The 17,271-nt window shown below is 51.7% G+C and overlaps 7 protein-coding genes across 7 annotated transcripts; 3 read left to right on the top strand and 4 right to left on the bottom strand.

The window, feature by feature from the left end:
• Window positions 1–495: 495 nt before the first annotated feature.
• Window positions 496–2,996, bottom strand: TGAM01_v206418 (hexokinase; the record flags this gene model as incomplete). The annotated part of the gene is made up of 5 exons (XM_024549867.1): window positions 496–1,896; window positions 1,975–2,054; window positions 2,154–2,466; window positions 2,703–2,822; window positions 2,883–2,996. 5 exons carry the CDS (start codon window positions 2,994–2,996, stop codon window positions 496–498), a joined length of 2,028 nt encoding a protein of 675 aa, XP_024405431.1.
• Window positions 2,997–4,751: 1,755 nt separating this feature from the next.
• Window positions 4,752–6,110, bottom strand: TGAM01_v206417 (major facilitator superfamily transporter; the record flags this gene model as incomplete). Its single annotated transcript, XM_018810807.1, has 2 exons — window positions 4,752–5,843; window positions 5,913–6,110. The coding sequence occupies 2 exons, from the start codon at window positions 6,108–6,110 to the stop codon at window positions 4,752–4,754; spliced, it is 1,290 nt and encodes a 429-aa protein (XP_018655978.1).
• A 1,375-nt stretch (window positions 6,111–7,485) lies between these two features.
• On the bottom strand, window positions 7,486–7,941 carry TGAM01_v206416 (hypothetical protein; the record flags this gene model as incomplete). The annotated part of the gene is made up of 1 exon (XM_024549866.1): window positions 7,486–7,941. One exon carries the CDS (start codon window positions 7,939–7,941, stop codon window positions 7,486–7,488), a length of 456 nt encoding a protein of 151 aa, XP_024405430.1.
• A 1,335-nt stretch (window positions 7,942–9,276) lies between these two features.
• TGAM01_v206415 (hypothetical protein) lies at window positions 9,277–11,901 on the top strand (the record flags this gene model as incomplete). Its single annotated transcript, XM_018810808.1, has 4 exons — window positions 9,277–9,855; window positions 10,072–10,176; window positions 10,242–11,613; window positions 11,702–11,901. The coding sequence occupies 4 exons, from the start codon at window positions 9,277–9,279 to the stop codon at window positions 11,899–11,901; spliced, it is 2,256 nt and encodes a 751-aa protein (XP_018655979.1).
• Window positions 11,902–13,492: 1,591 nt separating this feature from the next.
• Window positions 13,493–14,370, top strand: TGAM01_v206414 (hypothetical protein; the record flags this gene model as incomplete). Its single annotated transcript, XM_024549865.1, has 3 exons — window positions 13,493–13,510; window positions 13,573–13,806; window positions 13,864–14,370. 3 exons carry the CDS (start codon window positions 13,493–13,495, stop codon window positions 14,368–14,370), a joined length of 759 nt encoding a protein of 252 aa, XP_024405429.1.
• Window positions 14,371–14,920: 550 nt separating this feature from the next.
• On the bottom strand, window positions 14,921–15,868 carry TGAM01_v206413 (ankyrin repeat protein; the record flags this gene model as incomplete). Its single annotated transcript, XM_018810810.1, has 2 exons — window positions 14,921–15,697; window positions 15,848–15,868. The coding sequence occupies 2 exons, from the start codon at window positions 15,866–15,868 to the stop codon at window positions 14,921–14,923; spliced, it is 798 nt and encodes a 265-aa protein (XP_018655981.1).
• Window positions 15,869–16,603: 735 nt separating this feature from the next.
• Window positions 16,604–17,012, top strand: TGAM01_v206412 (DNA-directed RNA polymerase III subunit RPC10; the record flags this gene model as incomplete). The annotated part of the gene is made up of 2 exons (XM_018810811.1): window positions 16,604–16,613; window positions 16,690–17,012. 2 exons carry the CDS (start codon window positions 16,604–16,606, stop codon window positions 17,010–17,012), a joined length of 333 nt encoding a protein of 110 aa, XP_018655982.1.
• Window positions 17,013–17,271: the final 259 nt, after the last annotated feature.

Below are 17,271 nucleotides of genomic sequence, written 5' to 3'. Positions count from 1 at the left end.
GTGTTGTCACAATTTGCCTCTCCATCAACCAGACTACTTACGAAAAGTTGAACACGCTTGCCCGAAGAAATTAGCAGACATCGACACATATTGTAACTATTTTGTCTCCATAGCATACATGACAATCGTACAAATTCCATCCCAACAACAGGAACTCTTTGATACCCAAGGAAATAAAAAACTTTTTGTCCACAAGTGCAATGGCGCCTCCTTGTAATCTTTTATAATATCCCCCTCCCAACAAAAGAAGAAGAAAAAAGCCGTGAAAATTAGAATCAGTTAAAAGAAAAACAGCCTCTCCCGATTATATAGCGCCGAAACATGTCACCACCTCTTTAGTTGCTGAGCCTGAAAGTACTGTATCTGCTCCATAAAAATGCAGCAAGTGCGCCGATGCCAACGCCGCCCGCAACTAATGCTGGAAAAGACAAAAGTGTTGATTCCTCCACTGTGAAATTGATTAGGATATACACAAAAAGAGATAGGATTCGGCGTTCAAGGGTGAAATAACATACCAGGTGTGTCAAATGGCTGAGACAATCTCCGCTTAATGTCCCGTCGCAAGTCGGCAAGGAAATCGCCAGGCTTCTCCATCTTCTGCGCAATCAAGGCAATCAAAGCTGCGCCAACTCCGCTGCCGTCCTTGGCGATACCGATGCGAATCTTATCCGCGCCGCTGGGGCCAATGCCATCGATGGCACGCAGAGCTTCATAAATCATATCTCGGAAGAATGGGTAGTGCTCAACCAGACTGCCGTCCACACCAATGTCGATGATCTCTTCGGCGGGGTCCTCGAGCTTCCCGGATTGGAGAACAATGGCACCAATTGCGACAGCTGATAGCCTGGCCGCTCGGCGAACAACAGCGCCCGCAACAGCCTTGAATGCTTGCGCATCTTCCAAAGCGGGCGTGTAAACCAGGAGGGTGTTCTCCAGCTCTTGTCGGATAGTTGATAGCTCAGGAGTGTTATCGGCCGCAGCTACGGACAAGATGGCAGTATCCAGACCCCATTGAGACAATAGTCCAGACTTGGGGCTGATATTTGTGGTGGTTGACCAGTCATTGTAACTGGAGTTTGTGTCGCGGAATAGGGATGTGTCTTCGTCCTGAATCATGTCTGCAATCGCCAATCGTACAATCTCACCCAGGAACATGCCCGAGACTCGCTTCTCGTACATCTGGATGCCCGGGTTGACACTGTCTCTATCCAGAGCGGCGTCCCAAATCGTTGAGGGGAGGACGTTGAGCTGGTTGTCAAAAGAGCCCCACTCAGTGTTGATAACCATTTCGCCAGTTGACGTATTGTATTCGCCCTTGATGGGCTTCTTGATATTTGATGTCTTCTCGATGTAAGCGCCGTTAGTTCCCGTGCCAAAGATGGCACCGAGGATAGAGCGGTGCTTTCCAGCAGAAGTGTATGAACGAGCCATGAGTGTTCCCACAGTATCGTTGACCAAGGCAGCTACCTTGACCGGAAGACCAAGTCGGTCGATCTCGTCTTGAAGAAGCTTGCAGACATCCTTGCCGATAGCGTCCGGAATGTCAAAGCCCTTGGTCCATCGGATCAGATTGCCCTTGTTAATGCCAAGCTGCTGGACTGGGAAGCTGAATGTGAAGCCCAGGCGAAAGATCTGCTCATCGTGGTAACCCTCTGGGAAGCTGCTGGTGTTGCGACGAGACGTCGCGCCCTCAAAGTGCTCTTTGTGGTGCTCGCGGAGGAAGAGTTCAATCTGCTTCGCCAAGAAGCCGAAAAGATCTCTTGCAGTCTTTGCGACCATGAGATTCTTGGGAATGGCAACCTTGTTGAAGGTCAAGTTGAAAGTGCCGTCGCCGTTGAGAGCAACGGAGCAAACACGAAAGTTTGTGCCGCCCAAGTCTACGGCTAGATAGACACCCTAAAAAAAACGGAGCCGAGTTGTTTAGTTGAACGGCCCCCTCTTCAGCTAAGCTCGGGAATGAGTGAGATTACTTACGCTCTCAGTGCCATTGGGCACGGCAGTCACGTACGTGGGAATCTGGCTGAGACTGGTTCCATCCTCGTTCAATCCCGATTCTACGAAATATGTCAGTAGTGAATTCGAGCAGTTGGGAGTGAAGCAGCTGCAAGACACGGCTCCAGCGCAATGCCATTGGCCGCTGTCGCAAAACGTACCGGTCTGTTCCAGGAATTCCTGGACATGGCGGTTGAGCTCCTCGTCCGAAAAGTCAAACTCGGAGACAATCCTGCTTGTGTGCTCGGCGAGACCCATGGTGAGGACTCGCGACGTTGGTGGCGAGAGTGCGAGATGCGTCAGTCGCGGGCAGATGAGGTCTTCTTGGATCGTGAGCTGCGAGGTCAATGAAGAGAGCGGCCAGCGAGCTGTCGGGGGAAGATGGAGATGAAGAAAGGAGAAGAACCGGCACGCCCACGGCAGCTGGAAGATGAGTGCGCTGAGCTTGGCGTCATGGAGCACGAGATGAGCGAGCTAGAAATCGGTCGCAATAAACGTTAGCGGCCAAGAAACTATCGTGGATACGTTATGCTTTGCGCATGATGCGTGTAGAGTGCAGCGACATGGATCGCACAGGGATTAGCCCCAACTCTGGGGACGGCGCGGGGCGGTTTTTGGCCGAGAGCTCCATGCTTAGCGCAGCCTCCCACTGAGACTCCCGCCAGCAAGCGAATCAGTGCACCCAAGGCTCAGGCCTCTCCACCCCTCACACGCCGGAGCTGCTCCAGAGGCTCTGAGCTGATAGCCACCGGAATATCCGTCCCACGCTGCGCACTCTGGAATGTTCCCCAAGGGACACGGGCATCCACTGAGGAGCTCGCGGTGCCTAGCTGTTACGTAGGTATGGGGCGCCGGACGGAGTGACGTGGGCGCTGGAGAACTTCCAGAACAGCTTCCAAGTCAAAGGGCAGGATGACGACGGAGATGAGGGCACACTCACCAGAGCCAGCAGCACTAACAGCAAGGATAGCAGCCACACAGGATTGGACCTCTGGCCGGCGCATTGCTCGGGATGCTCTCGCACCACCCTGGCGCTCTCACCACCACCGCACCACGAGGCGCCGAGGCCTCGAACCTTGTCCCGGTGCAGCGCCGAGTTGGCGGTAGGATTGTGTGCAGCTAGCAGAACGGAATTCAGCAATTGGACCCCCAAAAGTCGCCAAGCTTCCCCAATTCGCGTCGTCACTCACAGTACATGCTCCCCGCCTACAGCTGCTATCAAGCTTCAAGCCGCAAGCCTCAAAGACTCCCCAGGTACTCCGTATGAGAAAAACCCCTCGCGCAGTCAGCCGTGGAGAACAACGTCCATGGAGACGCCCGCATACGCAGCTGCGGAGCGAATGTGGCCCAAGCTGGAGACGCTGGTGAAAAGGGCCGTATACTGGCAATGTACTCCGTCCAAGCAGTACCAGCTTGCTCTGCCCTGAGAAACTTGGTCGTAAGAATGTCCGTCCTAACAGAATGGAGAAAGTCCCGCGCGATTTTTGGCTGGGTGGCTGTCGGATTGGCGACTCAGAGCTCCCCAGTGGCGTCCATTGAGTGGTGCTGCGGATTTGGCCCCTGTATCGTTTAATTTCCCCCCAAATGGCCCGAAGATGCAGGATGCAGGCACAGCGTACCACTCAAACCGCCAGACTGCGAAAGCCGGACGATCACGACGCTGCAATGCGATGGCACGATGACGAGCAGCGACGAGTTTCGCCGAACTGCGCGGGCAAGCTGACCCGGGAACCCTCGAGCTGCAGCTCTACCGCGGCAGGCTTTCAATTGCAGAGACTAGCGTCAGGTTAGGTGCCAGCGCTCGTATGCAGAGTTGGAAAAGTCCTGACAAGATAGGGAAGCCAAACCTGCAAGAGTCGATTGTTGAGGGTGTGGTACGCGGGGGCGACAGAGATAACAGCAGCAGCAGCAGCAGCAGCAATTGGAATAGCGGTCGACTTTTTTGCTGAGTGCCTGACCAAGCGAGATAGCGTGGTAAGAAGAAGAGAAAAATGGTAGATCAGAATATCATGGATCTCTGCAGAGAAGCCAGTCAGTACGTTCCTCTTCGCACAGATGGCGTCCCTGCTTGATTCCGTCAAATTGTCTGAGCCTGACAAGACAAAGGGCTTACAGGTGATTGATTCACAGATGACCAATGAGAGGATGAGCATATGCAGTCATAGATCAAAATATGTCTTACTCGGGGCTCTTATATAACTTCGTTAGATGCAGACAAAGATGGGGAATTCCCTCCCTCGAGCCGAGCAATCAGCCATTGGCGCGGGGAAGCTGGTCTGTTTTCAGCAAAAGCGAATGGTCCGTCTCCAGGTCTTTAAAAGGCGGTATTCGATAATATCCCCTCGCTCGCCCACTTTAGCCTGACTTTTGAACACATTTTTCCTATATTACTTGTACGTAACTTGGGGAAACAGCCCATTAGCTTCCCGCTATCTGAGTAGAAAGACCCGAGAGCCTGGAAAAACTGTCAGATTCCGGCGTCGTGCTGGCCAAGCTGTATACAGACAGCAAGAAACATTTATCTGGCGGCAAACGTGGGTTGGAAACGAACCAGTGCTGGGCCTTGATCGCAGCAATGTGGGCAAGTGGACCACCTTCCAAAATGGAAGCAAAAGAGGCCAGATATCAAAGCGGATCCTGGCCAAGATGAATAATAGCACGGCTCTCAAGCCTGCTTCGAAATAACGAGAAACGCCGCAAGCAAGAGCCCTGCACATACTAGGAAAACAGAATCTCGGTGCTCGTCGCCTATTCAAGAGTTAGCGGGATCCTACACGGGCCAAATTCAAGAATTCTGGACTCCTACCATCGCGATCGAGACCGTGTACCACAACCACAAAGATATTCAGTGGCAGTCTAAGAGCGCTATACACTCCGCCTCGCACAGAGTCGTCAATTACGTTACTTTTGATGAGTGCCATTCTTGGGAAATATGCCCCAACACAACCCTCGATAACACAAAAGGCCCAAAATAGTAAATACTCATGGTCAAGCATAGTTGAAGCGACAAACGCTGCAGAAGCTATGGCGAATATGAACAAGAGCGTGTCCATTGCCATGCCGTTCGAAGACGAAGCATTCCGAGTCGTCGATATGGTAGATCCGGCCATCATTGTGCACATGAAGCTCGAGAAGACGAGACCAAAGGGGAGATCATCCTGATTTCCTGACCTCACTCGGGCACTCTTCAGGGCAGCTGACCAGAAGAATACAAAAAGGTACATTGTGCCTTCGAAACAGGAGGAAGCAAAGATCAGAGCCGCGACTTCGGGATTGGTTATTGCTGCAAGCAGGCGATGTTTGAGCGCCGGTGCTTCAGGGGTTTCCTTGCAAGTGTCAAAACGGCCATAATTCTCTCGCCATGCTGCGAATATAAGGACGCTGGCCCCAATGCAGCAGCCAAGGCTAACAAGAAACGGTGCCAGTTGGGAACCGGAATGCTGAACGAGACCATCTCCCAACACGCCACAGCATATCGCTGTGACACTGCTGATAGTTGTCATGTTAGCAAATATGCCGCCGAGAGAAATCTTGGTATCTTCTAGGCGCGATGCATGGTATTCAGTAATCAACCAAGCCTCGAAGACACTGAACAGCAGAGTTGTAGCAATGCCGCCAAAGAATCGACCAACATATAAGATTCTGAGGTCGTAGCTTAGCATCGCCAGACATGTAATCCCGTAGCAGATGCAGTAGGCAACACATGCAGCGCGTCTCCCGTAATGATCTGCGAGCTGTCCGGCAACAGGGGCGCTGACAGCACCCGAAACAAAGCCAGCAGCATATAAAAGAGCAACTGTGTGCTCTGCAAGTTGCTTTTCGTACTTGTATACAGCGTAGGTGTATGGTCCCTGTGTGTTGAAGCTCCTGTCAGTACAACAACCAGAAAAAGGGAACCTTTGTTATTTCTTTCTACACACTTGAAGCCAATCGGCTGCAACAACCAAAGTATAAACAAAGAGGAATTGCCGTTGAAATCGGACAGCAGCCACTTCTTTTTGTTCGTCCTCTTGGATGCCACGATAGCACAGCTTGCGACTTTGGAGGCGATGTCGATGGATGAAAGAGCAGGCATTTGCCACAGCCAAAATGGCCAGGTTTGCCTGGTAGAAGTTCATTGTGGGTGGATTGTTCAGTCTTGAAATTGCTATTATGCACAAAACAAATTTGTTTCTTTTGGATACGATATATGTAAAAGAGTTTTGTTTCACTCTCGATCACAGGGGAGAAGGCTGATTCAGTTGCGTATCATCGCTCTTTCCATTTACACTGCAAATATGTAACTGCCACCCAATAACTGATACTAGATAACAATGACGCACATATGCCCCCCCAATTGATGAAGGCAGCATATTATAATGCTAATGCAAATTGTTTGACATCCAGCAGTGACTGTCACTTCTGATAAGCGTCTGTGTACTTGGAGATGGAATCCGTCTACTCAAGCGCTACCCGGTAATAGCAGGAGGCGGCGGCGCAATATGAAGGTTAGCCAACTCAACTATCCAGTTCAGAGAATTAATCCACAACTCAGTCAGTCTAATACAGTCAAATAAGGCGATCTACTCGTGATGAATTAGAAAGAAAATCATGATATATTTAGTTATGTTGTTTGCGTGTTGTGTCTAGAAATGGATATTGTGTTCATTAAGAGAAAGGAAAATTACGGAGACAGTTCAGCCAGTGCTCAGCAAAGATAACATTGAAGCTGTCTTGAGTATATACAGAGTTCAACAAATTTTGGTATGTGCCTGACGATCAAGTGGCAGACAAAACAGCAGGAAGCAGCAAGGAGATGATGGAGGTGATGCTCAGCAAAACGAATGGAAAAAAAAAAAAACATCTTCGCCACAGAAAATAGATATCACGATATTTGTTACAGCGGGCAAAAAATTGCGGCCTGTGTGGATCGAACACACGACCTTCAGATATCAAGTGACTTGAAGTTGGAACTTCAGTCTGACGCTCTCCCAGCTGAGCTAAGGCCGCAAGGTATTTGTTGGAGACAAAGCGAGCGTTAGAGAGTTTTAGAACTATCCAAAGACTACACATATGTGGAGAACCTAGGACGTGATTTATAGTGGAGATTTGATTCGCTGCGGCTCTGCGCCGGCGGCGGCGCCGACAGGGCTAATAATAACCCGCAGTCCTTTGAGACAGCTTACATACACAGCATGCCATTTTGGGGCATATGAATTGAGGCCGGCCTGGGACGAAAAGGAGATGTATAGAAGCTCCATCGCATTACCAATTGCAATGCTTCTTGCACTAGCTAGAATCTATAAATACAAGACCCCGAAATTTGTCGCTGGAGAGTTGATTCCCTAGAATTGATTATTCACGGCGGGGTTCAGCGAATCTGGCAGTGGCCCCACCATTCCGCGAGGCACGAGAAATGGGCTGCAGCCCAACCGACCCCCGCCTTGCCCAAAGCAAAGTCCTACCCGCCAAGAGCAAAAGTCCTGAGCTAGTGCCACCACATTGATAGGACATTCAGCGCAAATGGCCCTGGAGAAAAAATTGACTACGAGCCCTCCATCTCATTGCGGCTAGCGGAGGTGGTTGCCATTTCCAATGCCATATCGCGACATGTGAGAGCAAGGACGATTCGAACGTGATGGGATGGAATAGGACGTCTTTAGCACGTGGCACGCCATTTGGAAACAAAAGATAGGGCAGCAGAGTTTTATTCAGCGGTTGTTTCGATTTCCGAGTGGCTTTGCCCCGCCTCTCTCGATCACCGCCTCCACCAGTACGGCATGGAGTGCATACAATGGTCAAGGCAAAAGGCAAAAGCACACAATGTGCGTGTTTTGCGTCTTGGGACGCGGAGAAGCTGTTTCGTGAGACGGTATTTGTCACGCTCTCTAATCCATCTACCCACTGATGGTAATGAGAACAAAACGCTGGACAGCTGCTGGGTCCATCGATATTCGACTGCTTTTTCATTCCAGATCTGCTCCATCACTCGCCTGCATCGCTAGTACCATGGCGAGTTTGTCACTAGCCCCGCCGCTATGGCTTCTGCCACTGCTGATCACTGGCCTCTCGACGTCTCAGCCGCACGGGCTACAGCGCCATGTGCATGCAGCCAGACCTGTACCCTGCAGGTTCCTGGAACAGTCGAGCAGCCATAGGCCATAGAGACTGCATGTGGGAATTAGCATGGTATGAGCTGAGCCGAAGAGGCGACGCAAAGAAAGGGGAGAATTGAAATGAGGTGAGATAAGTGCAAGATAAAAGACTTGGGGGGGATAGATATACAGTTGAGAACCTGGTTCAAGCCACGGCATATAAGAGGGTCGTGGTCGTAGCGCACACAACGTTCGACGGGGACAAAATACGGAGTGCATATACGGGCGGAGAAGCTCATTGACGTCAAAGTCGATACTGTCTTGCGAGAATCTACGCAATCAGCCACTTATCAATCAACCAGTCAGTCGCCTCGATGCAATGCAAACCATGTACAAGTACGCATCGCTGAGAGGTTCCAACGCTGGCTAAACGTTCGCAACGCTCGTAGCGGTACCCGCGACTCCCAGGGTTGGCGTATTACTGTGGTTCCCGCGCAAGGCACATCGCCGGGCCCTGCTTAGGCGTTCTCGAGGTGCGGCTCAGCCCTGCCAACGCGTTGGGTCGGTTTGCACAGCCAGGCCAGGCCTCGTGTTGCTAAATTCTGACTGCCCCGGGTGCGCGTTACGCTGTTGCTTGTCCCAGCCAAGGCCTCAGGTAAGCAGAACGTGCGAGTACGAGCAAAAGAGGCGGCGAGTCCTGGGCCGTGTCCTGCGCAAGACAAGACTTTGCCAGCTCCATACATACATGTACTAAGCTAGAGAGAGCGACAACTCTGTTGCTAAGATTGAACCGTTGCATTGCAGCACCCTTTTCTCTTCTTCATTTTTTTTTTTGCCCCTTCTCCATCTGCCAGAGTCCCTAGCATAGTACTTTAACCGCTGTCGGGCAGCAGGAGGAGTCCTACGTCTAGCACCGGCGACCCAACGTCCATCCTATCGCAAGCTCCAAAAGCTGTCAGCGCGGCCACTAACTCGCACCCAGAGCAGAAAAAGAAAACTGCTGCTATTTCCACCACCACACCTCTGCGCGCCGCCGACCTGATCTTACACTATCAATCGCTCTAGGCCCAATCCTCTCGCCCCAGCACAGCACCCTGCCCGCGCCGTTGGCCTTCCCCCATCGCATCGCCCGTTCTTGCTCCCCTCCACTCCCGCACCTCTTTATCAGCGCTTCCCGGGACCTGTCCCTGTCCTTCTTTTCCTCCTCCATATGAGTTCGCTGAACTCCCGCTTCAAGAGCTTTGGTCTGGGCAAACGCAAGTCCGTCGCCAGCATCCACAGCATCCAGCAGCCAGCGCCCCCCACCAGCGCCGGTACCCCTCCTCCCGCCCAAATACCTCAACACCAGGCACCGCATCCCGGCCAGACGCCTCCTCCAGGCGCCGCGTCGTCCACTACCAGCCTCCCGATGAACCACCCAGGCCAGGGCGCGCGTCCGCCCAGCTACTCTGCCGGCAGCTATCCGCAACCGCCTCAGGGCCAGCCCATGGGCCGTACGAGTCCCATGACCGGCCAGAACCGCACCCCGCCGTCGCAGATGACTGGAGGACCTCCCCCGATCAACACAGGAGCTCCCACTGGATATCCGCCAAACATGAATCCCATGGGCCAGATGCCCCAAGGAATGCCTCAGGGCGGCCCTCCCGGCTTTGGCCAGCCCACGGGATACCCTCCTGGGCCACCGCCTGCGGGAGGACCTATTGCGCAGCAGTTCCAGCAGGGCAACCCCGCGGCAGAGGTTGAGGGGTCCAGCCGAAGCAAGGCCCAGCTCATTGTGGGCATTGATTTTGTTAGTAGTCCTTTGAGATTTCCGGGCTGTCAAACTTTATTTTGCTCTTATCCATGTGTCCTGGGTCATGGCTTGGCAGTAGAAATACGAGCTAGGTATACATGGCCCATGGGGAAAAAAATGGAAAAGAAAGAAATGGAGAGAGAGAGACAGAGAGAGAGAGAGAAGAAGAAGAAGAAAAACGACATTTGTTTACTAATAAAATGCTATATATAGGGAACAACATTCTCCGGCGTCGCTTTCGCTTTCGCTACCAACAACGAGGCCAAGGAGGACATCATCACAGAATGGCCCGGTGCGGGTTCATACACCAAGCAAAAGGTGAGCAGTGCTGGGACAATAATGGCGCCACACAAACGCCCGAGCTAACTCTAAATCTAAATCAGATCCCCACTGTCCTCTACTACGATCAATATCAAAAGGTGGTCGGCTGGGGCCCCGACATCGCCGATGCTCTGGCACCGACTGGCTACCCCAAGCCAGGAGTTCAAAAGGTTGAGTGGTTTAAGCTGCAGCTGATGCTTAGCGGCAACACGTACATTGACCCCATCAACCTGCCTCCTCTGCCTCCGGGAAAGTCCGAGATCGATGTCGCTGCCGACTACCTCTTCAAGCTCCGCCAGGCCATGCGGTCGTCGCTGCAGAAGACTCTTGGCGAGGTGTTCAACAGAGAGGAGCGAAACATCCGATACTACCTCACTGTACCGGCTATCTGGAACGACGCAGGCAAGGCTGCCACCCGAGCCGCGGCCATCCAGGCTGGTTTCCTGCGTGACGAAAACGACAACCGCCTAACTCTCGTTTCCGAGCCCGAAGCAGCGGCCCTGTTTTGCTCTAAGACGGGTCTGCTCAACCTCAAGGTGCACGACGCCGTCCTGATTGTTGATTGTGGTGGAGGTACTGTCGATTTGATTGCGTACGAAGTCGAAGAGGAGAACCCCTTCACTGTCGCCGAGTGTACTGCCGGTTCTGGTGACTCTTGCGGTTCTACAGCTCTCAACCGCAACTTTAGCAACATTCTGCGGACCAAGATTCGAAAGATGAAGCTTCCCGACGGATCAAAGACGGCCGGCCGTGTCTACGCCAAGTGTATCATGGATTTTGAGAACCGAATCAAGGCTGATTTCCGAAACAATGGCCAAAAATGGGCTGTTGATGTCGGTATTGAAGCCGAATTCCCGGAGGCCGGCATCGAGGAGGGTTACATGACGTTTACCAACGAGGAAATCCTGCAGTGCTTCGAGCCTGTCGTCAACAGAATCTTGGAGCTGGTGCGAAACCAAATCATTGCCATCCAGGCCCAGAACCGGACGCTCCAGAACATCTTGGTTGTCGGTGGATTTGGTGCTTCCGAGTACCTGTTCCAGCAGATTAAGCTTCATGTGCCCCCTCAGTTCCAATCCAAGGTGGTTCGACCCATGGACTCGGTGGCTGCCATTGTCAAGGGTGCCGTTACCGCTGGTATTACGGAACGTGTTATTACTCACCGTATTGCCCGACGTCACTACCTCATGGCCACACTGCAGCCCTTCAAGGAGGGCTACCACCCCGAGGCCTACCGAGTACCGTCTCTCGATGGCAAGGACCGATGCAAGTTCACGAGACAGATCTTTGTGCACAAGGGACAAAAGGTCAAGAATGGAGAGCCTTACAAGGTGTCCTTTTTCAGACAGGTTGCTCCTGGAGCTACCCTCATGTACGAAGATGTCTTGTACGCCTGTGACGATGATGTCTGCCCAGAGTATACAAAAGATCCCCGTAAGTTTTCCCGTTTTCTTTGCGCATGATATGACGGGCAACGAGTGTTACAATTTGTGGTTCATAGACTAACATTCTCATCCAATAGGTATCAAGGAAGTTGTTACCCTTACATCTGACCTGTCCCGCAAGAACCTCGAAAAGGACTTCGAGCGAATGGATACGCCTCAAGGTACTTTTTACAGAGTATACTTTGACATTTACCTGACTCTGGACGGCTCCGAGTTCAGCGCAGAGCTTGTGTGCCAAGGCGAGGTTATGGGCCGCTGCCGAGCCCGCTTCAGGTAAACGAGGGAGAAAATTAGACAAGAAGCTTTCAACAGTACATACTTTGTTGAAGCTGAGAGCTTTGATTCAGACAGCTAGCACGGCTTTGAAGTCAAGGATATATACACATGATACCTATCTGGGGATGCAATCGAAAAAGCGAGGAAGATGACACATGGTCCAGCGGTATATTAATATAACCAGCGGAATACTCATGAGAACTAAGGGGGACGAGGGGGGGTTTATTGCCATTGAGCAACACGCATTTATTTTATTTTTTTACGGTTTTTTTTCCCCTGATGGATGTTGGATTCGGACGAGAAACAAGCCGAAAGCATGACATGCTTTGACACGTGCTCTTGCTTGTTGATTTGAGGAAGATGACGAATGAAACGAAAGAGAAGACTACGACTGGCAATGTTAATAATAGACAGTCTAAAAGAGTAGACCAAAGAATATGTTTATCCATTCGAGTGCAGTCTACGATGTTGGTATCTATAGATGCTATTTTTATACTGTGGCGCTCATATGCTCCTGCATTTTCGTAAATTCGGCACGACTCGACCCGAAGATGCCTCATAGATGCATGGACTATCGAGCGGAAAGAGGCATATGAGCTCGTCTTACATCTCGTTGGAATCTTGGTTCTGTCACCCTCCCCTCTACACCTGAATCAATAGTAATTATACCCTGTCAGCCACACTGTTTTTCTATCTATTCATACATTGAACCCTCGCCGACACTCCTGAATTCCAACCTTTTTTCTTCTTTTTCATCTTTACAACATTCTCTTCTTCTTTTATCATTTTTCTTCGTTATTATATTGCATTAGGTGCCGTTGCATTCGAGACAACGGTGACTATAAACTCCTGCTCGATATCTTGATGTTTTACTTTGCACCTTAGGACGCGCGCTGCTAATTGTCGGCGCACCTTGCCTCTCTCTAACACCTCGCCTTTTTCTTCTTCTCGCTTCTTTTGGCGAAGTTGTCGTTGACTGCGGCTTCGCTCTCTTTTGTTCGTCTGCTGCTACATATTTTCCCGAGTTACGTGAGGTCAGGCTGCCAAACACAAAACGACTAGGTTTTACGACTGAGCTGGTAGCTATCTAAAGCATCAAATCACGGGCAAGTGAAGATTCGAGTTGGAAACGTCTTGATCCGAACAAAGTCATGGTACACATGTCGAAGACCTCGAGACAGAATCCAGGCAATCGGCATTCCATGAACGCACAGCCGCCACTGGCCGTGATATACGCCCTGCTACTTTTTCCTGGCACACAAGCAGCACAGGATTCTTTCATGAATCACAACTGGCAAGCAGCCTTCTTCAGTGAAAGCGTGGAGCAGCCGAGACGATTCATACGGGGACCTCCAAGCGAATCTGATGAGAAAATCCCTCTGGTAGTCACAAACAAATGCGACTCGACAATATGGCCTGGCGTTGCCACGCAATCCGGAACTGGCCCGGGAATTGGAGGGTTCGAGCTGGCGGCCAACAAAAGCAGGAAGCTATAGGTAGGTCCTGACTGGCAAGGTCGCGTATGGGGGCGGACGAACTGTACCGTGAGCGGAGATTCTTGCGCCTGCAAGACAGGAGACTGCTTCGCAAAGATGGACTATGAATTCAGTGTAAGTGACTGCGAGTTGCCGTTACGCAGATGAGAGATGAGGCCTAATACGAGCTGTGTTAGGGAGCTACCCCTGCCACACTGGCAGAGTTCAATCTCGCCGGCGGAGTGGACATGATGCAAACCTTTTACGACATTTCGCTCGTTGACGGCTACAATCTACCCATGGGCATCAACTACATTCCCGCCAAGAACACCACCTTTATCCCGCCTAATCTCACTAACTGCGCTTGCATCGCCACTACTGGCTGGGTATACTCGTCGACGGGCACGGGCACGGGCATCTTTTACTCCAACGTGACGTACCCGATTCCTCTGGAATCAGAAGAGACGAACGAAAGCGTTAGCGGATAGTGTCCATGGCTGAATCTTGCTTTCCCTCCGACTCATCCCGGAAATGGCATCTACCCCTATCCCGATGATAACGTCGAGCGGCCTGCCTTTGCTCCATGCAACAGCGCCTGCGCGGCTACAGGAACAGATAAAGATTGCTGTATCGGCAAATACCACGATCCCAACATTTGCAAGCCGTCGCAGTATAGCAAGTCAGTCAAGGCCGTATGCCCCGATGCCTACAGTTTCGCCTTTGATGATCAGCAGTCGACGTTTATCATCCCCAAGGGTGGAGGCTGGGAAGTTGTCATGTGTCCCGAGGGCCGGTCGACAGATATTCTCCGCAAGCTGGGATCTGAAATGTTTGAGCTGGCGAGCGGTGGTAGATTGTCAACACATTCTCTCAAAAGACTGAGAAACGCAACGTATATCAGGGAAGAGCGGCCATCCGCGGCGGGTGTGACAAGACTGTCGACTGTAATGCTGTTTGTCTTTGCAGTTACCACTTGCATCATGATAAGAGCTTAAGAGGAGGCATGCAGAAACCTTAGCTCAGGTCGATGATACTCCTAAAGATGGCAGACTTGAAGTATAGTCTTGTATACATGGGTATGCCCAGGATCCTCGAGATGTATATATATCAAGCCTCTCAGCAATAATACCTATAAGAAAACCATTGAATTACACGACGTGCGTCACAAGACACAATCAAGACCACGCGAAGGGTCTATATTGAGTATGAGTCTTCTTCCTCTTCCACGACGGCGTGTATAGGAGCGCATATCTAGCCACTCCAACAAGCGCCCTATCGTGTCTTTGCAACAAGATGCAACTATTGTATACAAACATGGTCCACCCCTTGGTAATTGTAAGAATTGGCAATCCTCCAACGCCTGGCCTCAATTCGCTCAAAGGTGCTCAGCTGTGCTTCGTTGCTTGCCCTCTTCGCCCTCTTCGCCCTCTTCCGTGCTATACGCCGCCGCCGGAGTTGTTTCTTCTTCCTTTCCTTCTAGAAGTGATGCGTGTACATTTATATATATTTGATTTTTGATTCCGCCCTTAGCTCCAGTTGTGAAATTTACCGCCTGTTCTTCCGTCTGCGCTCCCACTCCGCCCGCTCCTCCTCGTCACTGCCGCTAAACTCGGCGTCGTCGTCGTCGTAATCCTCTTCCTCATGAGCGTCGACATGATTCGTCAAGGGAGGAGCCGCTCCCGGCGGCGGCGGCGGCGGCGCACCACCCGGCGCAGCGACGCCATGGCTGTTGCTGTTGTTGCTGACGATGAAGTCGCCGGCGTTTTGGCTGGCGTAGATGTGCTTCTGGATGAGGTCGCGGAGCTCCTGGTTGCGCGGGTCGACGAGCTGCGCGGCGGTGAGGCCGCCCTTATTCTTGATGCGCGGGTTGGAGCCGGCCTCGAGCATCATGTCGATGAGGTGGTGGCCAAAGGGGCGCTGGGCGGGGGGTTCGGCGTTGAGCCAGCGGATGGCGGAGTGCAGGGGGGTGTCGCCTTCTTGGCGGTTGATGGGGTCGCATTCGAAGTCGGGCTGGTCGAGGAGGTGGTCGATGATGTCGTCTTTTGTGAAGCTATTGTTAGAAATTGGTTTGGACATGGTGGACGATAGCCTACATGAGGGGAAAGGGGGGGAAGAAGAAAGGGTGGTAACGGGATATAGAGGGAGAAACGCACAGTTGCCGCGCGAGGCTGCCTCGTGGTAGAGGTGGTTGCCCATGACGGTGGTGGTTTGGTTGAGCAGCCTGGTGATTTCGGAGTCTTCTTTGTCTTCGAGGAGCTCGGTTAGGAGTTCGACGTTGTCGCGCCGGCAGGCTTCGATGAGCTGCTCCTCGATGGATGCGCCCTGTTCACATGGTACTTTGTCAGCTTTGGATAAGATAGAGTAAATGTGATATCAGGTATCATGTATTGTATAGGAGGGAGGTAGATGTTATGGCGTGGGGGGAGAGAGAAGATGTTGAAAATGCGTGGTAAATTGACGTAATGTACGCACCTCATGCTCCTCGCCGCTCATGATGCCGAACTGCTTCTCTACAAAAAGGGAAATATAGGTAGCACGGGGGAAATTGGAGGAAAATGCGCTGAGAAAACAGAGGGCGACGCTGAGGAGAAAAGGAAGAAGAAGAAATATAGAAGAAGAAAAAAAAGGAACACAAAACAACAAACGCGCACTGCGGAAGAGTTGGGAGGTTTAAAAGAGGCGAAGCGATTATAGCAACTGGGGGGGGTCCGTGAATGGGCTGCAGGCCAAACTAGCGGTGATAGGCTGGGGAGACGACGACGCTTTTTTGGCCTGAGACAGAGCAGAGGGTCCCCCATGGAGGGGTCGAATCTGGCTCGCTGGGAACAAAACCAGGGGGTGAGGAATGGTGAAGCTTAGCGGGGTTGGTTTTAGCGCTCAGCAGCCAATTTACGGGGGACTCGCCGCTCTACAAAGGGTCTGGTGCTTGCTGACTCAAGACGGGTGGGAGTGCCGCTACGTAAGAGCGGACCCAACCATGGCATTTGTCTGGCTTGTCTTTTTTTTTTGGCTTTTGGATGCCGAGTTTGGACGACTTCATTTTCTCTTCTTGACTTCAAAGCTGCAACAGATTACTTCTGACAAGAACAGCCAAGTTCCATTGTGAAAAGCGCACGCGCAAGACAACCATAGCATCTTTAACATTAAATCTATTCTGTCGATCTGCGCCTCGCCCCAGGCACAGGGTATTTTAAATATAGCATACACGATACAGTCACAGCCACAGCCATGCTTCTCTGTAAGCACATGATTCCACACACCCGAATATCTCGTTTCGTTTCTCCCATCTGACCAAAAGTTCTTTTGCAACGCAGTCTGTCCGCACTGCGCAAACATCCTGACCGTCTCCCTGACGCTCAATCGCACAAACCGCCTCGAGTGCCGCACATGTCCCTACGAACACGCCATCACCGACCCGGTCTTCTCGCGGCGTGTCTTTGAGCGCAAGGAGCGCGAGGACGTCTTTGGCGGCCCGGGAGCCTGGGACAACGCGCAGAAATCCAAGGCGCAGTGCCCGAACGAAGGCTGCACTGGCGAGGAGGCGGCCTTTTTCCAGGTGCAGATTCGAAGTGCTGATGAGCCGATGACGAGTTTCTTCAAGTGCATGACATGCGGTCACCGATGGCGCGAGAACTGATCTTTGGTGGGGGGAGAACATTGGGAAGGCCAAGAGGGCCGGCTATCGTAAAGTCGGAATTCGAGGGGATGGATCTTTCGTGGTCGTTTTTTCTTCGTTTCGGCGTTGGAGGATATTGGGTCAAATATGGGGGGGTGTTTTGTTTGAAGCATTTCAGGCGATTTGTTTTTGTTATAATAGACATTGAAAAGACGATATTAAAGTTTTTTCGGGCCTTTAAAGATCGCTCATGCTTGTTGATTCGTAAATGCATCGTAAA

The sequence above is a fragment of the Trichoderma gamsii genome (genome assembly GCF_001481775.2).
Source record: "Trichoderma gamsii strain T6085 chromosome Unknown Scaffold_21.2, whole genome shotgun sequence".
Classification (NCBI taxonomy): Eukaryota; Fungi; Ascomycota; class Sordariomycetes; order Hypocreales; family Hypocreaceae; genus Trichoderma; species Trichoderma gamsii.
The sequence above is the reverse complement of the archived record's forward strand: the minus strand, read 5'-3'. Positions and strand labels throughout refer to the sequence as shown.